Raw genomic sequence first — 24,482 nt, 5'->3', positions numbered from 1 at the left:
GCTCTGCTGCTCCACGCATGCGTGCCTTCCTGCTCCACTAGGGGGCGCATCCCCTCGTGGTCTCCAGTTCAAAATTTTCCCAACTGCCTTCTAGCACTGCGATTTTTCTTGTTTTTCCTCGTTTAAGTTGCTGTGCGCGAAATTCTTCTTCTTCAATTTGATTCCTGCTTTGTTTTGACCGACCCGGAGGCTTCCGGGTCCCCGTGGCCGCGTGGCTACTCGAGCCGCGGCCACTTTCGATTCTATGTCCCGGCCTTTGACTGGCTTTAAAAAGTGCACCCGGTGCGAGCGGCTTCTTTCCATCACAGACCCGCATCGCCGGTGCATCCTTTGCCTGGGGGCCGCTCATCCAACTGACTCCTGCCCCCAGTGCGCTACTTTCCAGAATTGGGCCCTCCGTCGAAGGAAAGCCCGCATGGCGGATCTCTTCGCCCCAGACCAACTCTCTACCTCGACCTCGAGGTCGGCCTCGGCCCCGGCCTTGACCTCGGCCCTGAATACCTCGGCATCGCCTCGAGACTAGACTCCAAAGTCCTTGGGACAACAGAAAGCCTCGGCTCCGGGTAAGTCCCCTCTTCCCATTTCAGGTTCTGTACCAGCGAAGAAACCAACCTCGGGGACACCGGCGACGCATGGCGGAAGTCCCATGCTTACAGCCCCGGCGAAGCCCTCCAAGCCTTCGGGCCGTGCCTCCACCACACGGGAATACTCTGATACGAGGTCGCCCCCGGTGGAGTGCACCGAGGCAGGGGACATGCCTTCGATGCTGTCCGTGCCCGTCTTCCAGGACCTACTCCGAGCAATGATCTCGTCGGAGCTGTCCGCTGCAATGGCCCATCTACAACCGGCCTCGACCTCGACCCCGCATGTGCCAGACCAGCCTGAGCCTCGCGTCGAGCCACCTCGGAGAAAAGTGCGCAAACTTCGCCGCATCTCATCCTCCTCGGACTCCTCGCCGAGGCACCCGAGGCGCTCTCCCCCCACAGACCGCCACAGGGCAAAACGTCGGGCTAAACCGACAGAAACCTCGAACCGCCGTACCTCCAAGAAGGCCCGGGGTTCCCCCACTCTACGAGGCCATTCCCCTACACCTCGTACGGGACCGCTCAGGGTGGCGGAGTTATCACTCTCCAACCCGCGCATCCTCCGAACTCCCCCTCGGACCGGGGCTCCGGTCCGAGGTGCCAGGCTTTCACTGAGGGAGTCCGGGTCGAGGTCACCGATTCGACATCGATCGGTACCCCGAACCCCAGCATCGTCTACGAGGGGCTCCTCGAGACGTCGGAGATCCCCGACCCCGGAACACTTCCACAGTGCTTCCCCGGTCTCGGAATGTGGATCGGAGCAGGAACCTCGATACTCGAGGGAAGCCTCCCCGTCCTTCTCCACCCGACGGATGTCTCGTTCACCGACCCCACATGGGGCCTCGGGAACATCCCGCCCATCCTTCACTCGCTTTATCCAGGACATGGGCCACGCTTTGGACTTAGACCTCCAGTTCGACTCCAGATACTCAAAAGAGTACCTAGCGGAGCTGGACATGCCATCACTGCCCAGAGAGTCCCTTCGTTTACCACCTAATCCGGTACTCCAACAGGCTTTCTTCAGGAACCTGGAGACCCCCTATATGGTCACAGCCGTCCCCTCCAAAATGGAGGCCAAGTACCGTACGGTACCCTACCCGGGGTTTGAACAACCGCAGCTCTCCCACCAGTCACTGCTGGTAGAATCGTCCCTGAAAAAGTCTCACCCCTCCCGGGTCTCAGCCACGGTCCCCCCAGGTCAGGAAGGCCGAACCCTGGACAAGTTCGGCAGGAGACTATATCAAAATGCGATGATGGCCTCTAGGGTGCAAAGCTACACTTTCACCTTCACATCCTACCTCAAACATCTCATCGGACTACTGAGAGCATTTGAGAATGACTTACCAGCCTCTCACCAAGGAGCGTTTAGCCTGCTTGTAGAGTCCCTCTCCAACCTACACCTCCATCTATTCCACGCGGCCTACGATGGCTTCGAACTCTCCTCCAGAGAGGCAGCCTTTGCTGTCGCCATGCGCCGACTAACTTGGCTGCGCCTGGTCGACATGGACCCCAACTTACAGGACCGGTTGGCTAACCTCCCCTGCGTGGGAAAAGAGCTATTTGACGACACTATAGAGGCGGCTACAAAACGCCTCTCTGAACACGAACGCTCATTTGCCTCCCTTGTCCGGCAAAAGCCAAAACCGCCCGCGTCCAGGCCGTTCAGGGCCCCTCCGCGCCGCTACCCGCAAAAATCCACTCCCGCCTACTCCCGGCCTCCGCCAAGGCGTCTGCAAGCCCACCATCGGGCCCCACCCAAATCCCAACCGCCTGCAACTACCAAACCATCCCCGTCCTTTTGACAGAGTCCCAGGCTCCCTGCCCATCGGGGGCCGCCTCAGAGCTTTTTACCCTCACTGGGAACAACTCACGTCGGACGCATGGGTCCTTGGCGTGATCTCATCAGGATACTCTCTCAACTTTCGAGCCATTCCTCCAGACAGGGAAGTGCCCTCCCAACCGCACGCTGCTACCCCTACTCCTCTCAGAAGCTCGAGATCTGCTTCGCCTGCGAGCAGTGGAGGAGGTTCCCCCCGACCAATGGGGAAAGGGCTTCTACTCCCGTTACTTCCTGGTACCGAAGAAAACGGGAGACCTACGCCCAATATTAGACTTGAGACGACTTAACAAATTTCTGGTACGGGAAAAATTTTGGATGCTTTCCCTACCGATCCTCTACCCCCTGATCGAAAAAGGCGATTGGCTCTGCTCCCTCGATCTGAAGGAGGCGTACACACATGTTCCAGTGCACCCCGCTCACCGCAAGTTCTTGCGTTTCCAAGTAGGGGACCTGCACCTACAATACAGAGTCCTCCCCTTCGGCCTAGCATCGTCACCCCGGGTCTTCACCAAGTGCCTCGTGGTGGTCGCAGCTGCCTTACGCTCCCAGGGTCTTACGCTCCCAGGGTCTTCAGGTATTCCCCTACCTGGACGACTGGCTGATCAAAGCACCGTCCAGGGAAGGGGTTATCTCAGCGACCCAACAGACTATTATCTACCTACAGAGTCTGGGGTTCGAGGTAAACTTCCCAAAATCCCAACTGAGCCCCTCGCAATCCCTGCAGTTCATCGGGGCCACGCTGGACACGGTTCGCCTCCGTTCCTTCCTCCCCCCTCCGCGTCTAGAGGCGTTAGTAAATCTGAGTCGAAGGATCTCACTGCTACCCTTGGTATCAGCACGACAGATGATGACTCTACTAGGCCACATGGCCTCCACCGTCCACGTCACACCATTCGCCCGTCTCCACCTGAGAATCCCTCAATGGACCCTAGCCTCTCAATGGCGTCAAGATCGGGACTCGATCGATCGCCCCGTGACAGTGACTCCTTCCTTGCAACGATCGCTCCGCTGGTGGGCCGACTCTTCAAATCTTTCCAAAGGTTTGCTCTTCCTCGCCCCCCCCCCACACAACAAGGTACTCACCACGGACTCATCGGAGTACGCTTGGGGAGCCCATCTGGATGGTCTACGCACTCAAGGGATGTGGTCAGCAGAGGACCGTCGCTGCCACATCAACGTGCTAGAGCTTCGGGCCATCTATCTCGCAGCTGTAGCTTTTCAACATCTGCTCCACGACCGGGTGGTTCTCATCCGAACCGACAACCAGGTAGCAATGTACTACATAAACAAACAAGGGGGAACAGGGTCTTGGCCCCTCTGTCGGGAAGCCCTGCGCCTCTGGAAATGGGCAATCTCCAACAACACCTTCCTTCGAGCGGTGTACATACAAGGAGAACAAAACTGTCTGGCGGACAGACTCAGCCGCCTCCTCCAGCCATACGAGTGGTCACTGCACTCTCAGACCCTACGACAGGTATTCGAACAGTGGGGGACACCTCAAATAGATCTGTTTGCATCCCCCCACAATCACAAACTGCCTCTCTTCTGCTCCCGGATGTACTCCCCGGAACGGCTCGAGGCCGACGCCTTCCTCCTCGACTGGGAGGGAAGGTTCCTGTACGAGTTTCCGCCGTTTGCCGTTTCCTCTGATCCTGAGGACGCTTGTCCACCTGAAAACAGTACAAGCCACCCTGATCCTGATTGCTCCTCGCTGGCCACGCCAGCCTTGGTTTTCCCTTCTACTTCAACTCAGTGTCAGAGACCCACTGCCTCTGCCTCTGTTTCCCTCTCTACTGTCACAGGGTCAGGGTTCGCTGTTACATCCCAATCTTCAATCAAAGGACCTGGGTGTACTGATAGATAGGACCCTGAAGCCGTCGGCACAATGCGCGGCAGCGGCAAAGAAGGCAAATAGAATGTTGGGCATGATAAAGAAAGGAATCTCGAGTAGATCGGAGAAAGTTATAATGCCGCTTTATAGGGCAATGGTCAGACCACACTTGGAATACTGCGTCCAACATTGGTCTCCCTACCTAAAGAAGGATATAAAACTGCTGGAGAGGGTGCAGAGACGAGCAACAAAACTGGTGAAGGGTATGGAAAAACTGGAATACGAGGACAGACTTATAACACTAGGATTATTCTCCCTTGAGAAAAGGAGATTGCGTGGGGATATGATCGAGACCTTCAAAATACTGAAAGGAATCGACAAAATAGAGCAGAGAAGATTATTTACATTGTCCAATTTGACACGGACTAGAGGACATGTAATGAAGCTAAGGGGGGACAGGTTCAGGACTAATGTCAGGAAGTTCTGCTTCACTCAGAGAGTGGTTGACACCTGGAATGCCCTCCCAGATGAGATTATTGCGGAATCGACCGTCCTAGGCTTCAAGAGCAAACTAGATGCATATCTCCTTAAGAGAGGCATGTAAGGATATGGTGGACTATAAATTACAACAGGTGTACACCTGGCAGGGCCTCCGCGTGTGCGGATCGCCGGACTTGATGGACCGAAGGTCTGATCCGGTGATGGCATTTCTTATGTTCTTATGTTCTTATGAACGCTTGGTTTCTTTCCCCCTGACTTCTCTCCCAGTGTCTCAATCAGTCAAGGAGATATTGGAGGCCTCTAGAAAGACCTCGACGAGAACCTGCTACTCCCAAAAGTGGACCAGATTCTCAACCTGGTGCTCCTCCCACAGCCAGGACCCGGTGTCGGTCCCCGTCCCTCTGGTCCTTGACTATTTACTTCAATTATCTCATTCCGGCCTAAAGACCAACTCCATTCGAGTACACCTCAGTGCGATTGCGGCCTTTCATCAGCCCCTGGAAGGGAAAGCCTTCTCGCTCCATCCCTTAGTCTCTCGCTTCATGAAGGGCCTTCTGAATGTCCACCCTCCTCTCAAACCCCCTCCGGTGGTTTGGGACCTCAACGTGGTTCTGGCTCAACTAATGAAACCTCCATTTGAGCCCCTAGACAAATGCCATCCAAAATTCCTCACTTGGAAGGTAATTTTCCTGCTTGCGCTCACTTCCGCTCGGCGGGTTAGTGAGTTACAGGCTCTGGTAGCGGACCCACCCTTCATGGTATTCCATCACGACAAGGTGGTACTCCGCACCCATCCAAAGTTCTTGCCTAAAGTAGTGTCTGATTTTCACCTCAATCAGTCCATTGTCTTACCTGTGTTTTTTCCCAAGCCCCACTCTCACCCCGGAGAGGTGGCGCTCCATACTCTTGACTGTAAGAGAGCTTTGGCCTTCTACCTCCAACGCACTCAGCCACACCGGAAAGTCCCACAATTGTTTTTGTCCTTCGACCCAAACCAGTTAGGTCACCCAGTCTCCAAGCGCACCTTGTCCAACTGGTTGGCCGATTGCATCTCCTTCTGCTACGCTCAGGCTGGTCTCACACTGCATGGTCGAGTAACGGGACACAAGGTCCGAGCGATGGCAGCCTCCGTAGCGTTCCTCAGGTCCACACCTATTAAGGAAATCTGCAAGGCTGCCACGTGATCTTCGGTTCATACTTTCACCTCCCACTACTGTCTGGACTCACTGTCCAGGAGCGATGGCCGGTTCGGCCAATCGGTTTTGCGAAATCTATTTGCTTAAATTGCCAACTTCCCTCCATCCCTTTTCAGTTAGCTTGGAGGTCACCCACATGTTAGAATATCATGCCTGCTTGTCCTGGGATAAAGCAGTTACTTACTGTAACAGGTGTTATCCAGGGACAGCAGGCATATATTCTCACAACCCGCCCACCTCCCCGAGGTTGGCTTCTTTGCTAGTTAAGTGAACTGGAGACCACGAGGGGATGCGCCCCCTAGTGGAGCAGGAAGGCACGCATGCGTGGAGCAGCAGAGCAAACTTAAATCTTCAATCAAGTTTGCTTGAAAATGCTTCTGCATCGGGGCTCCATAGATGACGTCACCCACATGTGAGAATATATGCCTGCTGTCCCTGGATAACACCTGTTACGGTAAGTAACTGTGCTTTTTGTATTATGCCTGTAGAAAAATTGACCTTGGAGCATCCTTATGTAAGCCTTTCCCATGTGCTAAGTCCAATTTTTACTGCAGCTTAGTAAAAGGACCTCTTACTTAGGGAAGGATTCACAAAGCTCCGGCAACCTGGTAGAAAACACTGGGGTGGGAGCGATTTTGATTCGCTGTGCTATGCTCAGCACAGATAACATGCAAATCATATACACACTATTTATGCTGAGTATCCAGGTGAAATGGGGAGGAACTGTGCCTGTGTATAAGAGCTGATTATTAGGCACAGCTCTTGTGCGCAGGCCTAGTACAGTTTCCGATTGTAAGAGCTCTCAAGCAAATTTATTTTTCTCCTTTGTTTCACATGCAATATGGACACAACTGTTGTGCATGTTTTGTGTGTCCCATATCTAACAGCTGTGCTCTGACATTAGGTGCAGGACACACACAACAGCTCCAGACCTGCCAGAAAATTTTGCACAATAGGTGGGTATTCCCTGCTGTGCATTACAAGGAATGTTCATATTTTCAATACTAAAGAGCTCTTTGTAATGCATTTGCATAGGATTTGCAATGGCTACTACTGTGATTGGTAGAAGCCACACACCCTACCCAGAACCCTTTTGTGCTTCAGAGGTTGAGCTCCCTCTCAAGTAAGACTGGCTATAACTAGTCTTACTTCCACAAGCTTTTGAGCATCAAGGTCTTTATTTTGGTTCATCTGATTTCTTCATTCTAATGTTTTAAGAGATGCAGTTTCCTAGCATGTGTATTCATTCACATGTAATACAAATAATAATAATAAAAATATCAACCATTGGGCAAACCAAGAATTCTTTTGAGATTTTTTTTATTTTGTGTATAAAAAGGCAAATTTTGTGAATTATTTTCATCTTGTACACAAAGTTATAATTGTAATGCTTTTCATATCCATGCTCAAAATCTGTAATTTTGGTAAAAATCAAAGTAACATTAAATTTCTTAAGAGCATCTTCCATCTAAATATGTACATATGTTGAGAACGTTGTAAACACACTCTCTTCCTGCCACACAAATGACCAAGAAAATAAAAGATTAGGTTTGTACAGATATCTATATATCAAATACATACAGAAATAGTGTAAAAACCCCATGCCTTCTCATTTGAATCCTACCCCTATGTGTCTTCAAAAGGGGTGAGACTTGATGCTTTTTTTTGTATGATTTTCTGTGACTTTAAAATAGGAAAATGAAAGGAAGAAAACATTTTAATCACAGTTTTGTTATCCCCTTCCCAAACAGTAAAACAATGTAATTAAATATGTAGCACCATAGTACAAAATATCAGTGGGAGAGGGTATTGATATTTATCAAATCCTCCTCCAAAATCAAAAACCCCAAACAAACTTAACTGAAACCCGTGTTAGTATTCATTGAATTAAAAGGTGACAAGCGGCAGCCTCTCTCATATGTGGCAAGGAAAAAGATGATTTTGTATATAAACAAATCCCAAATATCAAAGTCAGCGGTAATGTAGAGCAGGGAGAAGAGAAAGAGTGAGCAAATACAGCTCAATAGACACATACATCCTCTTTTGTGTTTTTAGTCGCCCCCAGTGCTAAGTTTGAAGTCGTGTTTTTTTTGAACGCTGGCAGTGGAGGTCCCCAACGCCGATGTGATACTTCCAAGGACTCCTTTATCTTGAACAGTGCAGCTCATGACATAACAAGAGAACAGTTAAAACAAGCAAAAAAAATTGAACAAAAGGCAGGTGAAGGACATTAGAAAACTTGTGGATTGGGCTGTGTTTAGTTGATAGTACTTTTGCTGATGAGGAACCAAATCTAATACAAATGTCAAGACAGCAAATGCTTTCAATAAACTGAGATGTGTAACTAAAAGATTAGGTTCTTACCTTGATAATCTTTTTTCTTGTAGCTGAACGCTAAGGTTACACATCTCAATCTACAAGTTTCTTGCAGAATGACACCACTCATCTTTCAACTCCGCCTCCTTCCCAGCAGGTTTGCTCCTGCTCCCTCAGTTTGTACAAAAACAGTCAAGAACCACTGTAATGGAAGACATCACCGGAAGTAGGACAACGGGGAGAACTCCCCCCAAAACTATACTTCTGATCTGAAACAAGTATAACTATCAAAATTATACAAAACTAACATTTATGGAGCTTGTAGCTACTTGCATGTCCTGCTAAGAAGCAGAAACTCAGACCTCATATTCTCTCCCCTCCCCCAACTTTTCTTCTTTTCAGCTTAGCTGAGAGACAGAGAAATTAAGACCAAAGGCAGGCGAAGCCAACTCACAGGGCGATGCTTCAGGACTACTAGACATATCTATAAGAAAAAAGATTAGCGTGATAAGAACCTAATTTTTCTACTGCAATGTGTATGGTAGTCCTGAACGCTAAGGATGGACCAAAGCAGTCCCCTGAGGCTAGGGCAGGACTTCTGAGCTTGCCTTTAATACTGAGGACCCAAAAGCAACGTCCTTCCTGGTTGCCACATCTACTCTATAAAACCTGGTAAAGGTAAGAAGAGTAGACGATGTCGCTGCTTTACAGATCTCAATGGAGGAGACCACCTGAACCTCTGCCCTCTGGTGGTGTGTGTCTTCAATGCTATTAGCAGCTGCTTACCACAGCCCATGTGGAAATTGCCATTTTAATCCATCTTGAGATTGAGGCCTTGGACATAGACATGCCTTTCTTAGCATGACTGGTCAGAACAAAAAGGCAATCAGAGACTTGGAACTCATTAGTAACTTCAAGGTATCAAAGCACTCTCCTGATGCCAAGCAAATGCAATATTTTGTCCTTTACCTTTGACCCCTTAGGCTGAAAAGTGGGCAAACAGACTTCCTGATTGATATGAAAGGCAGAGACTACTGTTGGGAGAAAGGACAGAACTGCGCTCAAGGAAAGACCTGCTTTAAGAAATGGTTCCCTGCAATAGAGAGCCTGGTAGCACTATAGAAATAAATAGTAGTGCTGCCCGATTTTGTCAATTCAAATTGATGTCCAAGAAAATCGTACTCACCGATTCAGGGGAATGCCCCCCCCCCCCCTGGTGAGCCCTTACATACCTCCGAGGCCTCCTAAAGCAGTGACCGTGGAGGTCAGCAGTGTTATTGTTCTGAATGGGCTGTTCGCAACCTACCCCGCTGGGTCCTTCCTTCTGCTGCATCACTGATGAAGCCGCAGAGGGAAGCTCTAGTGGGGCAGGCAGCAAGTAGCCCTTTCAAAGCGATGCAGCTGCTGACCATCCGCTGCCGCTTTAGGAGACCTCGGAGATATGTCAGGTCTCATGGTGTAAGAGTAAGTGGGGTGCTGCTGCACAAGGGGATGGGAAACTACCGCATAGGGGGATTGGGAGGGATGGAAAGTTACTACACAGGGGAATAGGTGAGAAGGGAGGCAAGATGCTGCACATGGGGGGAGAAAGGAAGGGAGAGAAGAAGCGGAAAGGGGTGAGGGAGGAATCCTGCATATGGTAAAGGGAGATATGTTGGATATAGGGTGGAATGCACGGAGAGAAAGAAATGTTCCTCATAAAGGAGTCCATAGAGATGTTTGACCCAGGGCATGAGAGAGAGAGAAATAATAGACTGTGGGAAAGAAACAAATGTTGGATATGGCAGTGGAAGGTAGAAAATAATTTTATTTTCTATTTTGTGATTACAATATGTTAGATTTGAAATGTGTATCCTGCTAGAGCTGGTGTTAAGACAGTGAGTGTGAGCTAGGATCCCATTGCTATGAGGTTGGAGAGGGAAAAGTGGGGAGGGGTGGGTAGAAAGGCTACAAAATAAACCCTAGGATGTTAAAAAAAATGCCTGATTGGGCAGGAAAAGCGAATCGAATCAATTTGAAAAATCAATTCAATAGGCCATATAGAATCAAATTGATAAAAAAAATTTCCCTGAATCAGGCAGCACTAATAAATAGTAGTAGTAATAGTAACTCAGAGACTCATCTGACTGATGTAATTGTTACCAACAACACTGTCAGATCTAAAAGGGAAGCCTCCTGTAAAGGCTCATATAGAGCCCTATTGAGACCTTGCAAAATGGTATTAAAAGTTCCAGGATGGGAATGGTAGATGCACTGGAGGGAGCAATCTGACAGCCCCTTTAAAGAATCTTGTCACATTTGGGTGAGAGGCCATAGATGCTCTCCCTCCCTGAGTTTGGAAACAAGAAAGGCCTGATATCTGCACTTTCAGCAATCCAACTGACGCCCTTCTCAAGTCCCTCTTGCAAAAATTCCAGGCCTACTGAGATTGGGGCTTGTAAGGTCTCTACACTGATCTTATCCACCACTGTTGGAAAATCTTCCAGGCCTTTGCATAGACTGCCACTGTCAAGGGCTACTTGGCTCTAAGCAGAGTGAAAATGACCACTTCTGAGTATCCCTTCCTTACTAGGGTAGCCTACTGGAGAGCCATGCCATAAACCCAAAGTGTTCTGGATTCTTTATGGGGACACTGAACTGACAACCTGAGATCTTTGTCTCTCTGTATACGAATTAGGTCCACAGCCCATGGTCTGCAGGGCCAATCGGGTGCCACTAACTCACAATCCTGCACCTGACTCAACCTAGCATGGGCCAAGGAGAAAAACGTACAAGAGCCCCTTCTGCTTCAGCTGGACCAATGCGTCCAACCCTATGCTTCCAGGCTCATATCTTCAGCTGTAAAAGCAATGCATCTTTTGTGTTTGCCGCCAAGGCCAAGAGATCCATCAAAGGGCACCCCCACTGCTGAACAATGGTGTTGAATGCTAGTGGGGATAGCAACCACTCTCCTGGGTCAGGCGTGTGCCGACTGAGATAGTCTGCCTGAACATTCTCCATTCCCACAATGTGTTCAGTTGAATTTCTGCCCACCAAAAGAGGAGTTGAGTCTCCAGCCGTAACAGGGCGCTTCTAGTTCCTCTTTGACAGTTGATGTAGGCCACTGCTGTTGCATTGTCCGAGAATACCAACTGCTTTACTTTCCAGGGACATCTCCAGGGCCTGTAATACCAGCCAAATGGCTCTGAGTTCCAGGTGATTTAGGGACCACTTTTGCTGGGTCGGGGACCAATGAACCTGAACAGGGTGACCGTTGCAATAACCTTCCCCCAACCATAAAGGCTGGCATTAGTCGTTAGGATCTCCCAGGAGGATATACAGAGTGGCATGCCCTTTGAGAGGGAGGCTATCTGCAGCTACCAATGCAAGCTGTTCACTTCTGGTGTCCACAGAAGCAATTGCTTTAGTGACTGTCTGAGGAGATCAGTGGTATAAGACAGTCTTTTAGGGGTCTCATATGTGTCTTGGTCTAAGGAATCACCCTTATGGCTGCAGCCATTGACCCAAGGACCTACAGATTATGCCATGCAATCGGAACTGGACTCGGTAGCAGATCCGATATCTGCCTCTGGAGCCTCTGACTGTGGGTTCTGAAAGAAAAACCTGGCCTACAACTGTGTTGAACAGAACTCCCAGTGAGCCTTTTTGAAGTTGACTATCCATCCAAAGTCCTGCATGTGTTAGACCACTCTCGAGATTGCCAGTTCATCCTCTTCTTCGGAAGATTAGCCAATTGTCCAAATATGGGTGTACTTGGATCCCTGCCTTGCACAGGTGCACTGCTACCAGCACCAGCACCATAATAAAGATGCAAGGTACCGTGGCAAAGCCAAAGGGGAGAGTGGAGAATTGGAAATGCTGCTCCAATACATGGAATTGCAAGTACTTTCTGTGAACCAGAAAAATGGGAATGTGGAGGTAGGCCTCCACCAAATCAAGGAAAGCAATTTCCCAGGTGCCACCGCCGCAATGACTAAATGGTCTCCATGAAGAAGCACGGTACTTTCAGCGCAACATTGACCGACTTGATGTCCAGAATTGGCCTTCAGTCATCTGAGCCTTTCTTTGGCACTATGAAGTATATGGAGTATCTGCCAGAGCCCTTGTCCAGTACTGGCTCTATGGCACAAAGATTCAGGAGCCTTTACACCATTGCCCACACTCTGAGGGTCTCTGCAGCTTCCCGGGGACTCCACAAAGAGGTCCAGAAGGGGGCCACAGAACTTGATCTTATAACCTCCAGGACCCAACAATCTGCACTTATCTGTGCCCAGACCGTTTAATAAGTCAACAGCCTGCCCCCTATCTGGGGGAGGGGGGTTGCAGCCACTGACCTGGCATCATTGCTCTTTCTGGAGAGCAATGATGCCAGGCTGGAGAGGGGTGAGAGCCAGAGGCTTTGCTGCCTTCTGCCCTCGCTGAACCTCTGTTGTGACCACTGAAAGGACCTCTGCATTGTTTGGCCTCCTGCGTAAGAATGGAATCTTCAAAAGCCTCAAACATTCTCATGCCCTGAGCCACCCAGGATCTGCTGTCCTACAAAGCCTTAGGGCAACGATCCATAACACTGGCCATCAGGTTGTCCAGACCCTTTCCAAAAAACATCTGCCTCTTGAAGGGAAGCCTAATGAGGGTGGCCTTAGAAGCTGAGTCTCCTGCCCACTGTCTGATCCTGAGCATCCGCTGGGTAGAGATGTAATAGGCTGATACCTTGCTCATGACTCTTATGATGTCATACATAATGTTTGCTACATAATTCACCCCAGAAAGGATCATCTGAGGGTCCTCATCTTCCTCTGATGTTGGGGCCCGAGCTAGCTAAATGTGGCAAGCATGTACCACAAAGAAAGCTGCAAATGCCGCTTTAATTCCTAAGGCTAGAGCTTCAGATTGCCTCTTGAAAACCATGTCGTACCTTGAGGTCCTGAGTATCTATCAACATCATATCTCTTTCACTGGCAAGGAAGTCAAATTGGTGACCTATGCTACCAGCAAATCCACCTTTGGATGAACAGCTGTTGAAAATCCGGAGCCATGGGGTAAAGCTTGGCCATGGCCACTCGCAGGGACTCCTCTGGAGTCTTCCAGTGATCAGTGACTAGTTTAGCGATGTCAGGATGCGGAGGAAAGAATGTGGTCAGAGTCACTGAGCCTCTCACAATTGAGCACTATGATGTAGAGGCTGGTGGAAATTCCATCTGCAATTCATGCAGCGAATTAGTTAATGCTTTAACAACTGCCGCACCGTGGAGTCCTCCCCCTGGTTTAGGGCCACTACTGATTCTTGTCTGCTGATCTCATGCATAGAACTAGACTCTGCCAGAGAAACTGCATACTGGGACAATAAGGGCAGGAATTGGACCTTCCATCCTCCTAGATGATGTGACTGGACCCCCTGGTCCAGCTCTGAGTCCTCGTCTGCACGTGGCATAGGCTGAGGACCAATCACTCCTTCAGCAGATACTGGGGGACTCGGCAGTTTAAATAAGCATTCCATATCAGGCTCACAGAATCTGGGGTGAAGCCTTGCACAGGTGATCTCAATGACCCCGGCAGGGACTCCCTGAAAGTCCTTCTGGACTCTGTGGCATTCAAGCATTTGCACTTTGCTAAATCTCCTTTGGAGACTCTGGCAAGGGCCTCTTCCCCTGGAGCCTCCTATGGATCCCCCAGCCCTGAAGGACTCGAGACTGAGTCCAAGGCTCCTGTCCCTCCCCCACGGCACACGGATACTCTTAGGCTGACCATCCAGCACAAACCTGGCATGATACGGGGTAGAAAGGCCTGAGGGGACCATACCTATTGATTCTAAGCAAAATTGAGGGGTTTTGAGACAGATAGAGGCTTTAGAGAAAAAGATTGTTTAAAATCCAAGATGGCCACCACCAGCAAATTCATGACAAAAACGGCCTGGGGAGAGCTCCCCTGAAGTTCAAAAACTACACGGAAAGGGGTTTTGGAGGAAGGGGACCCTAGCTCTGGCCCAAGAAACCTCCAAAATTTTTTCAGCCTCACTGTGCCATGTGGTGCCTGCCTGCCTCAACTCAGAAGTGCAGATGGAGGTTGTGATAGGCCAGAGCACACTACAGGGTTTCAAGGAAGGTTTAGATAGGTTCCTAAAGGATGAGGGGATTGAGAGTTACAGATAGATGTAGAGGTAGGTTACAGAAATGGTCAGGAACCACCTCACAGGTCACAGACCTGAAGGGCCGCCGCGGGAGCGGACCGCTGGGCGTGATGGACTCTGGTCTGACCCAGTGGTGGCAACTTCTTATGTTTTTAACTCTGTTTCACAGGTTTGCTCTATGAACTTGGTTTTCGGGCTGCCAATCGGACCGATGTTGGACTGAACCTCAACTGCGAAGGGGGGAGAACCATGTCGCCGATTCACTATAAATCCTGGCTAAGCTGGGAAGGAGCCAAACAGCCTGTGCTCAAGCTCAGGGATCTATGAGCAGCTACTCAGAGGACAGCTCTCGAGCTCCAAAAATATTACTGCAGGCTGGCTAGACAGATGTCCCCAAGGGCTGATCCTGCTAGCAGCAGACTTCCGCAGCGCAAGTCTGTGTCTTCTCCCAGGCAGAGGTAATAACAAGAGGAAACCTCTGGGCACCAAGACTCCAACTTAAAACATCAGAGAAAAAACCTGAAAATAATAAAACCGCAGAGCAGAAACACATCTGAACAACTTGCTTGCAGAAGAAAAACTGAGGGGACAAGAGCAAGCCTGCTGGGAAGGAGGTGAAGTTGAAAGATGAGCGATATCCTTCTGCAAGCAACTTGCGGGTTCAGATGTATAATCCTAGAATTTAGGACTACTAGACACATTGCACTAGAATTGAAAGAGATAACTCTTGATAAAGACTAAAAAAATAGCCTGCACTGGATCCAACAAGATAATTATTTCTGACAAACACCAAGACTATGAGTGATGACAGGTAAAATGTTACAGCCAGATTGTCGCCTTGGTCATTAACTGCACAAGCAATTACTAAAATTATCCAATATATAAAAGGATCCAAGTTATTCAATGTTAGCTACAAATTGGGGTGTGGCGGGGTGGGGATGCTGAAAGTGAGTTTATAAATTCTGAAAATATTAACAATTTTTGCTTCCAGTTGTAATTACAGATCCTTACACCATTAAACCCTCTTGCATAGAATGAGGTAAACCTGTGCATATTACCAATGTTCTGTACCCAAAGTTAGAACTATATTGTACAAAATAAACAAATTGCTGGTTTTCAAACTATCTACACGTGGGTTTTTTTGTTGTTGTTTTACGTTACACAAAAACATACATCACAAAAGGCCTCCTGGAGTCCTGCACTAACACCCTGCAACCCTCCCTTAAGTAGGAAGGACAATATGGGTTTATTGTTGTTTCAGTTCTTTCACTCAAAAAGCAGCAGGTGACAGGCGAAAACCAGGAGCATTTACAGAATATACATAGTTAATTCCTGAGAATTTTAGTATAGCAAATGAACCTTACTGGTAAAAGCTAAAGCATTCTAAACTCAGTCACATGTTTATAGCATGGAATAGCTGTCTCCTGTACAGACACAGAAAATTATACTCCCCTATCAAAACCCAAATAGATGTAAAAATATGAAAACAATTCTTAAATTATGTACGTTTCACTGGAGAATAAAATTCCAAATTCTAATCTAGGCAATCTTTTAAAAATTGTAGATTTTTGATTCATAGCAAACCTGAGTTTGGTGGAAGCATGGAACAGTGCCGGCTCAGCTCCCGATTCTAGAATCAAAGCCTTTTCATTTATTTAACTCCCCCCTCCCCCTTTAACAAGCTGTGTTAGGGGTTTTTTTTATTGCAGGCTGCAGCAGTAAAAGCTCTGACACTCATAGAGCGTCGGAACTTTACTGCTGCAGCATGCAATAAAAAAACCCTGACACAGCTTGATAAAAGGGAAGTTTTTTTTGTGTGTTTGGGATACAGTTTTCATTTTGTTGAATTCCGGTGCTCATTTTACTACGCTGCAACAAAAAGTGGCCTTAGCACAGGTTTTTATCATGCGCTAAGGCCATTTTTGCTCCAGCCTATAAATACATTTTCTATTTTTTTGCATTGATTGCCATGCACTAATGTTGCAGGCGGTAAGGACTCATATGGTGATTCTGCGCTAATCAGTTAGGGCCATATTCTATAATCGGTGCCGTAAATTATGTGGCAATAGGCACCCTGCTACCTAGCTTAATTGCTTTAATTGGCTTGGTAATTGACCTCATCATTTAAAACTGATTAAAAACTCATTAAAAAGGTAGGCGCCGTAATTGCCTCTACAGCAGGATGCCTAATGGCACCTTATACCTAAGTGGGCTTGATTAGGGCTGGAGCGAGATGTAGGCACCGTTAGGCGCAATTCACTAAAGAACTTAGACGTCTACAGTGTAGGCCACTAAAACCTGATGCAAAATAGCCAAGCGATGTTAGTGCATCAATCGCTTGGCTATTTTGCACGGGGTTTTACTAATTTGCATGGATCGGATTGGAAAAAGGGCGATCGAGGGGAAAAACACGCAGTGGGCCATTTAGTGCATCGGGTTGGTTATCAGCAATCGTCGCTGAAGCTGTGAAAACAGGTTTCGCGACGATCGCTGACTTTAGTGCATCCCCCAGTTAGTGTTTGGTAATGTAGATGCACTGATTAGTGAAACGCCAAAAATGGCACTTCTCACAAGTTTCAAGTTTATTTATAGCTTGATATACCGATCCGAGGGCGTCCAGTAATACGCTATTTTAAGCTGCGCTAATCATACATTAACACCTAATGCAGCTTAATAAAAGGGACCCTAAGTGAGGGATGAATAGCAATCAGATGCAGGCATACACTGTGAAAGTTTGCTAATTCATTCTAGCATGACCAGTGGTACTAGTGGCATTTCAGCCTTGTGCTGTGCTTGAGCAAATGGAATTATGCCAGCTTAAGAGCACAAGTGGGATTTAGTTGATTTTTGAACTTTCCACCTTCCCACTTCCTGTTCTATGGCATTTAATCATCATCATCATCGGATTTCCCCCTTTTCTCTAGCTGCACCTGTACATCTAAAAGAATGCTATATCAGCTTCACATTGCTCTCCAAAGACATTTGCTTAACTATTCAAGGATGAAAAACAGCAATGGACAAACCCTGAAAAAGGTGGCTTTAATCCAAAAAACAAAACAAAAAAAAAACCTTTGTATATCAATAAATTAGGAATTCTGTAAAATTTTGTACGCACCAAAAGTTAAGACGCTAGTTGCATGTTTTTGCAACAAAGGAAACTAGAGGAGTGACTGGTGTTGCTTATGAAGATCCAAATCTCTCAACTTGTACCAAAAAAAGGTTCTTTTGTCATGACAGTTCATACATGTTAACTATAGCTTTCTTAACTATTTTCCCACAATCCTATTTTAATCTTACTAAAAGTCTGAAGTTCATCCTTAAGAATGCACAATGAATCTGAACTCTGAAAATATTACAAAAATCTTTCAAAAACTTCAAATACAACAACAAAAATGTCCATCTCCTTTATAAACTGGAAAAACCTTATCACTAAAATATCCCCCACCCCCCACAACAGGCCCTAAAAACTCTAAACTTAAATTTCTTCTGGGGTTAACCAAGTGTCTCCATGACAGTCCAACTATCAGACTTAATGGTGATCAATCTGTCAGTGTTATACAAAGGCTCATCCCGTGTTAAAAGGCTTTTCAGTTGCCTTATGGCTCTTGCTTGATGTAGTAGCTGCCAGGTCCATTGCTTTCCTGATCTGAAGAGCCTTGGAAAAAACCGTAATCATCCCTGTCCAGCAACTCTTCTTTCACTTGCAGAGTCGTAGCTAGAAGGATTAAAAAAAACAAAACAACAAGCCATCTCATATTCTGCAAATCTGAATTTTGATACAGTATTTTTAATTAGAAACATTAGAGACTGGGGGGGTAACATGCATATAGAAATCATGGCAGTGGCAGGACAAAAGCGCGCGAGACAAACGCGAGCAGACAATTGAGAGCGGACAACTGAGCGCAAGACTTCAGCGCACCGTTCTAAAAGCTTCTTTTAAAGGGCTCCGATGGGGGGGAACCCCCCCACTTTATTTATTAGTGTTTGCGCTGCCATGTTGGGGGGGTGTATTATACAAAAAACTTAACTTTTCCAAAAAAATAGCTAAAAAGTTAAGTTTTCTGTATAATGTGGGGGATTATAACCCTCCAAAATCATCCCCAATGGCAGCGCCAACACTATTAAGTAAACTAGGGGTTCTCCCCTCACCCCCCCCCCCCATCGGAGCCCTTTAAAAGAAGCTTTTAGAGTGGCGCGCTGAAGTCTTGCACTCAATTGTCGGCGCGCGTTTATGACTATGAACCAATCATGGCTAGTTTAAGGGCTCCTTTTACAACGCCGCGCTAGGGCCTTAACGCACGCTAAATTGCTGCACGCGCCAGCTGCTACCGCCTCCTTTGAAGCAGGCGGTAGATTTCCGGCTAGCGCGTGCTAATCTGGTGCGTGCGTTAAAACCGCTACCGTGGCTTTGTATAAGGAGCCCTAAGTTGTTTTAAGCATGTGAAATGCCATAAGTGCTCAATATAATTTGTCAGGGTATTGAGTCCTAAACATTTTTGTTGAAGGCATAGAACAGAACAAGAAAAGAATAGTTCAAGGGGTTTTTGTGACTAAAAGCTTTTATAGACCTTTATTATAAGTGAAACATGGAAGATTATGGTTATATTTTGACAATTTGGGGATAAACAATTTGGGGCTGTACCAATTTACTTTTCAGTACATTTTGCTAGCGATTTTCTAGTCCAGTGTTTCCTAAACTGTGTGCTATGGCGAATTCACTGGGGTGCTGTGAGAGGAAGACACAAACCTGCTGCCAGTCTGGCACCCCACCTCTCTTCCCCGGGCAGGAAACCTGCCTGCAGCTTATATTCTTCGGGCTGCAGGCAGCTTAAATTGAATTCGACGGTTGTTGAATTCGACGGTCGTTAAGCTCTCTCTCTGCTGCAGCATTCTGCCTTTGTGGGAAGTGGAAGAAGAGGAGAAAGCTTCCAGGGTTGCCAAAAACAGTGTGTTTAAGTTTTAGGCAGCCTGATGATCTCAAGCTGCAGTGTATGGAAGACAGAAATGCCGCACCCGATTGGGAGAGATAAGAAAACCACCAAATAGGGGGGAGGGACGGGAAGAAGGAAGGAGACAGATGCCAGACCAGGGAAGGTAGAGGAGAAGAGCAGAGAGAAAAACAGCAGACTATGGGGAAGGAGAGATACCGGATTGGGGGGGAGGAGGGAGAGAAGGAAAGGAAGGAGGATTGGAGAGAGATGCCAGACCATAGGGGGTGGGAGGGAGAAAAGAGAGGGAAAGAGAAGGAGAGAGATAACCTGTGTGTGGTGTGTGTGTGAGAGAGAGGTTGGGTATTTCTTTTGACTTAGGGGTACTGTGAAAAATTACTGACACACTAAGGGTGTTGCCTTGAACCAAAAAGGCTTGGGAACCACTGTCCTAGTCCTAAGATTTGTCAATTACAGATGAGAAAATTCAGTTTCATTGGTGAACACCATATGATTTTTTTTTAATTTTGCTAAAAATTATAATGCTGAATCATGTCACTTATATTACTCTCATGTGCTCACTGTTGGGATGGGAAGGATGATATTTGCCATTAATATGAGAGCATTTGTCAGCCAACAAGCAGCAATGAAACTCCTCAGAGAAAGTCCCTTCTACCGGTAAGCCTTTGGCTGGTATGCTATCTAGTTTGGAGGTGGGCAGTTAAGGCATGATCTACAGCTCAAATCATATTTCTCCTACTAACGCTCCTTCAGACCTTGGGTAATATTGCTTCAAATACCAAGTTAAAAGGTAAACCATCTGGAGCAAGAATCTACTTACTGTACCTGAAAGAGAAATAGCCTGAACACAGGTTTCAAATCCAGCAGTCGTGTCCCCAGAAAGGAAAAGGGCACATAAAAATGGCAATCTAACAACAAGCAGCAATTAGGTATTAAATGTTGAGTTACGATGCATATTTCCAGATGTCAGAAAATGAGAAGCCAACCCTGTTGCACGTGAGAATAAAGAAACAGCAAAGCAGATGATGCCACTGGATCTACACTCTGGTTATTAATTTTATTGTTGACCTAGAGCAGTGGTCTCAAACTCAAACCCTTTGCAGGGCCGCATTTTGGATTCGTAGGTCCTTGGAGGGCCGCAGAAAAAATAGTTAATGTCTTATTAAAGAAATGACAATTTTGCATGAGGTAAAACTCTTCATAGTTTATAAATCTTTCCTTTTGGCCAAGTCTTAATAATAATATTGTCATTTATAGCTAAAGAGACAGATGATCAAGAAACTGTTTTATTTTACTTTTGTGATTACGATAAACATACCGAGGGCCTCAAAATAGTACCTGGGGGGGCCACATGTGGCCCCTGGGCCGTGAGTTTGAGACCACTGACTAGTAACATCATTATCTCTGACCGTCTCTGCTTTTTGTTGTTTCTGTTCTTCTCCTGTTTCTCTTCTGCAAAGTAAGAATTGTACTTTTTTTTCCCATCAAGTTTAACAAGCATGATCTTGAAGCTCATCAACTCACAGGCTAATTTTATTGCATTTAAAAAAAATTCTTATTTCCTTTTTGGCAGATGTATGCTTGCCTTCCAAATATAAAACTAAAAATGTTTTTAAGTTATTACAAAACATTAGCAGCTAGAATAATGCAGAGGTTAGGTCCTAGGGCAGTGCTTATCAATCTTTTTGTGGTTGATACCAAATGATCATGACCAAATAAAATTGTGTGATCCTCAGGAATGCAAAATAATGGTGCATCTGTGGAAAGCCCACCATGGTTGTGACCCCATCTGGAGCCCTGACTTTATAGTTTGGAAGCTCCGCCCTAGGGATTTTGTAATGCCATTAATAAAACAAACAAAAACTCTCACTGGCTGCCAGTTTGAGGTTTAAAATCCTGGTTCTTCATCTTAAAAAGCAGTTTATTGACCTGCTATATTTACAACAAAAAATTGTTTGATGTGTACTCAAATCAAAGTTTGAAAATGCCAAGTAAAGAGTTGTTCGAAGTTTGATAGTAACATGGCAAATGACAGCAAATAAACATGGCCAATTCAGCTGCCAGGGCTGTACCAATGAAACATAGAAACATGATGGCAAATGACCCATCCATTCTGCCCATCTGCAGCATCCACTCTGTATGGGTTAGCCCAGTGGTGTAGTAAGGGGGAGGGGCGGTCTGCCCCGGACACTGTCTTGGTGAGGGTGCCGATACCCCTCCTCCTCTCCACCCCCTGCTCCTTCCCACTTCTCCTCCCACCATGCACCACCTCCTTCCCTACCCCTTATCTCTTAACTTCCAGGACGCAAGCTGCATTACCAACTCGTTATCTGCGTTGGCTCTTCCTCTGACGTCACTTCCGGGTCCCGCTCACTAACTTTACAGCCACAGTATAATCTAAACTAATCTAATCCTCATTCTTATATATCATCCCTAAACAATAGAACTTGATGTGGTTAACAAAATATAGGGTAAAGGGGATGGGACTTGTAGACCACTTTTTTTGTGTGGTTTACACAATCAAAGTGGTCTATATGGGACAATGAAGTGTTAAGGAGCTGCAGTATGAATCGAACTCACAACCTCAGAGTGCTGAGGCAGTTGCTCTAACCAGTAGGCCACTCCTCCACTTAATAAATTCTAAAACTGGAACATTAGGTAAGAGCTGTGAAATAAAATAATTAACGTCAAGCACCATAAAATCTCTGGAAAAGCAGGTTCTTCAAATGTCTATGAAAGAAATAATAAGAATTAAAATATATATATTAAAAAATAGGCAAATTGTTCCACAAGAGAAACAACAACATAGGAGGAATGTTCCAGAAGTATCTTAAAATGAACACCCTTAAAAGATAGAAAAATCAATGTAACATAATAAATGACAGCAGATAAATACCTGAACAGTCCATCCAGTCTGCACACCAATCATATCCATCAAAAATTAATGATTAAATTAACTTGTCTCTTCTTTGATACGCCTGGAAAACAGACTGCAAAGTCCACCTGGCATTGTCCTAGGCTCCAAATGCTGAAGTTGCCGTCCAAGCTCTCTCCAGCCTATCCAACCATCCCGTTTGCAGGATATCCTTCCATAAGACTGGCCAGCGATATCCCAATTTTCCGTGTTTCTGGCGATCCCATTGATGCCCTCCCCAGCCCATCCCACCCCAAATCACCACACATGGGACACAGACTGCGCAAGTCTGTCCAGCACCGGCCCTAGTTCCTTAATTTACATCCTTTGTTTTCTAATTAGAGATCCTTTATGTTTATTCCACGCTTTTTTGAATTCCATCACTGTTTTCCTCTCCACCACTTCCCTCGGGAGGGCATTCCAGGCATCTACCACTCTCTCTGTGAAAAATAATTTCCTAACATTGCTCCAATCCAATCCTTAGTCTTATATACCGGGTCATTCCCAGAGGGACTCGAACCGGTTAACAAAAGTCTTCCTCCCTGCAACCTCAGATTATACCCTCTAGTTTTACCATTTTCTCTTCTATGAGATGACCTACGAGTTACATTTCCAGAGGAAAAGAGAAACCAATGACACAATTATGTTAGGGGCCATACCATGAAACCTTTTTAAAATAAGACACAAGCATTTAAAATCAATCCCAGCTTGAAGTGGCAGCCAAAGGAGCTTCTCTCCAAAAGGGAAGAAACAAGGTCAAATTTAGTCTTATTAAATATAAAACGGGCGGCTGTATTTTGGATCAACTATAAATGCTTGAGGGTACCCACACTTATTCCACCACAGACAGAATTACAATAGTCAAGTTGTAATAAAAAAGATTGAACCAATATTGCAAAGTGACTTATATCAAATAAACAGCGTACTGGTCTCTCAAGCAGCGTAGATTTAACAGATATTTTTTAACCAGATTATTGATTTGAGGTTGATAGGTCAATAGAGTCCCAAATAACCCTGAGGACACTAGAAGAATTATCCACTGAAAGAGATTCACCAGAGTCTAATACAGTATAATGCTGGATTTAAAGGACCAAACCAAACTAACAAAAAAGTCGTTTGTGCAGTTTTTCAGTAAATCTTCTTTTCTGCTCAAAGCACGAACACGCATATTATACAAAACAGAGTGCAAGGCTATGTTGGAAATTTTCACCTTCCAGTGATATTCAAATATGTGCAAATTTAGCAGGCGTAAAATTTAGCAGGCGTAAAAGATAATTATAAATTTTCACATTAAAAATCCAGCAAAATTTGCACATGCTTTTAAGGCAGTTCTAAAATGTATTTTTTAAAAAAAAAAAATTCATTTATACCCTGTCTACAACTAAGGGCTCCTTTTACTAAGCAGTGCTAAAATGCCGCATGCGCTGCCACTGCCTCCTTTTAAGCAGGCGGTAATTTTTCAGCTAGCGTGCGCTAATCCTGCGCGTGCGCTAAAAACGCTAGCACACCTTTGTAAAAGAAGCCCTAAGTGGCTTACAAAAATATACATACACAATACAAACATTCATATCAATTAAATGCTCAAATAAGACATCACAACAAAATCAATTACTGGGAGCTCAGCTGAAGTATATTAAAGGCTTCTCAGACTTAGGCAATCAGGAAGGCTTTCATAAAAAGATGGGTTTTCAGATGTTTTTTAAACTGTTGTACAAGATTGCAAAGTACAGTAAAATCTTGGATTGCAAGTAACTTGGTTTGCAAGCGTTTTGCAAGACAAGCAAAACATTTTATTAAATTTTAACTTGATATACAAGCAATGTCTTGCAATACAAGTACTCATAGTATACACACATCACAACTGAGCCAATGGTTCTTCTCTCTCTGACGCTGCAGAAGTGTAATGACCGTTCTAAACAAGCAAAGTCTTGCAATACGAGTACATACAAAGTCTTGCAATACGAGTACATACAATATACACGCGTCACATCATGACAACTTAGCCGATGGTTCTTCTCTCTCTGACGCTGCGGGAGTGTAAATGAGCGAGGTCTTGCAATACAAGTATGTATATTATTTTGTATTAAAATTTTTGGGTTGTGGAACGAATCGTCCGAGTTTCCATTATTTCCTATGGGGAAATTCGCTTTGATATACGAGTGCTTTGAATTATAAAGCATGCTTCTGGAACGAATTATGCTCACAAACCAAGGCTTTACCGTAC

At 46.1% G+C, this 24,482-nt stretch overlaps 1 protein-coding gene across 7 annotated transcripts in view; it reads right to left on the bottom strand.

Moving 5' to 3' along the window:
• Positions 1-7,267: 7,267 nt before the first annotated feature.
• Positions 7,268-24,482, bottom strand: part of MBTD1 (mbt domain containing 1) — a 131,951-nt gene continuing 114,736 nt past the window's right edge. For all 7 annotated transcript variants that reach the window (XM_033960511.1, XM_033960510.1, XM_033960516.1 and 4 more), the window contains one exon: positions 7,268-18,110. In XM_033960511.1, the coding sequence (XP_033816402.1) occupies positions 17,992-18,110 (119 nt within the window). In that variant the 3' untranslated portion in view covers positions 7,268-17,991. The remainder of the gene's footprint in view (positions 18,111-24,482) is intronic.

The sequence above is a fragment of the Geotrypetes seraphini genome, chromosome 10 (genome assembly GCF_902459505.1).
Source record: "Geotrypetes seraphini chromosome 10, aGeoSer1.1, whole genome shotgun sequence".
Lineage (NCBI taxonomy): Eukaryota > Metazoa > Chordata > Amphibia > Gymnophiona > Dermophiidae > Geotrypetes > Geotrypetes seraphini.
Note: the sequence above shows the minus strand (reverse complement) of the source record. Positions and strands in the feature narration are given on the sequence as shown.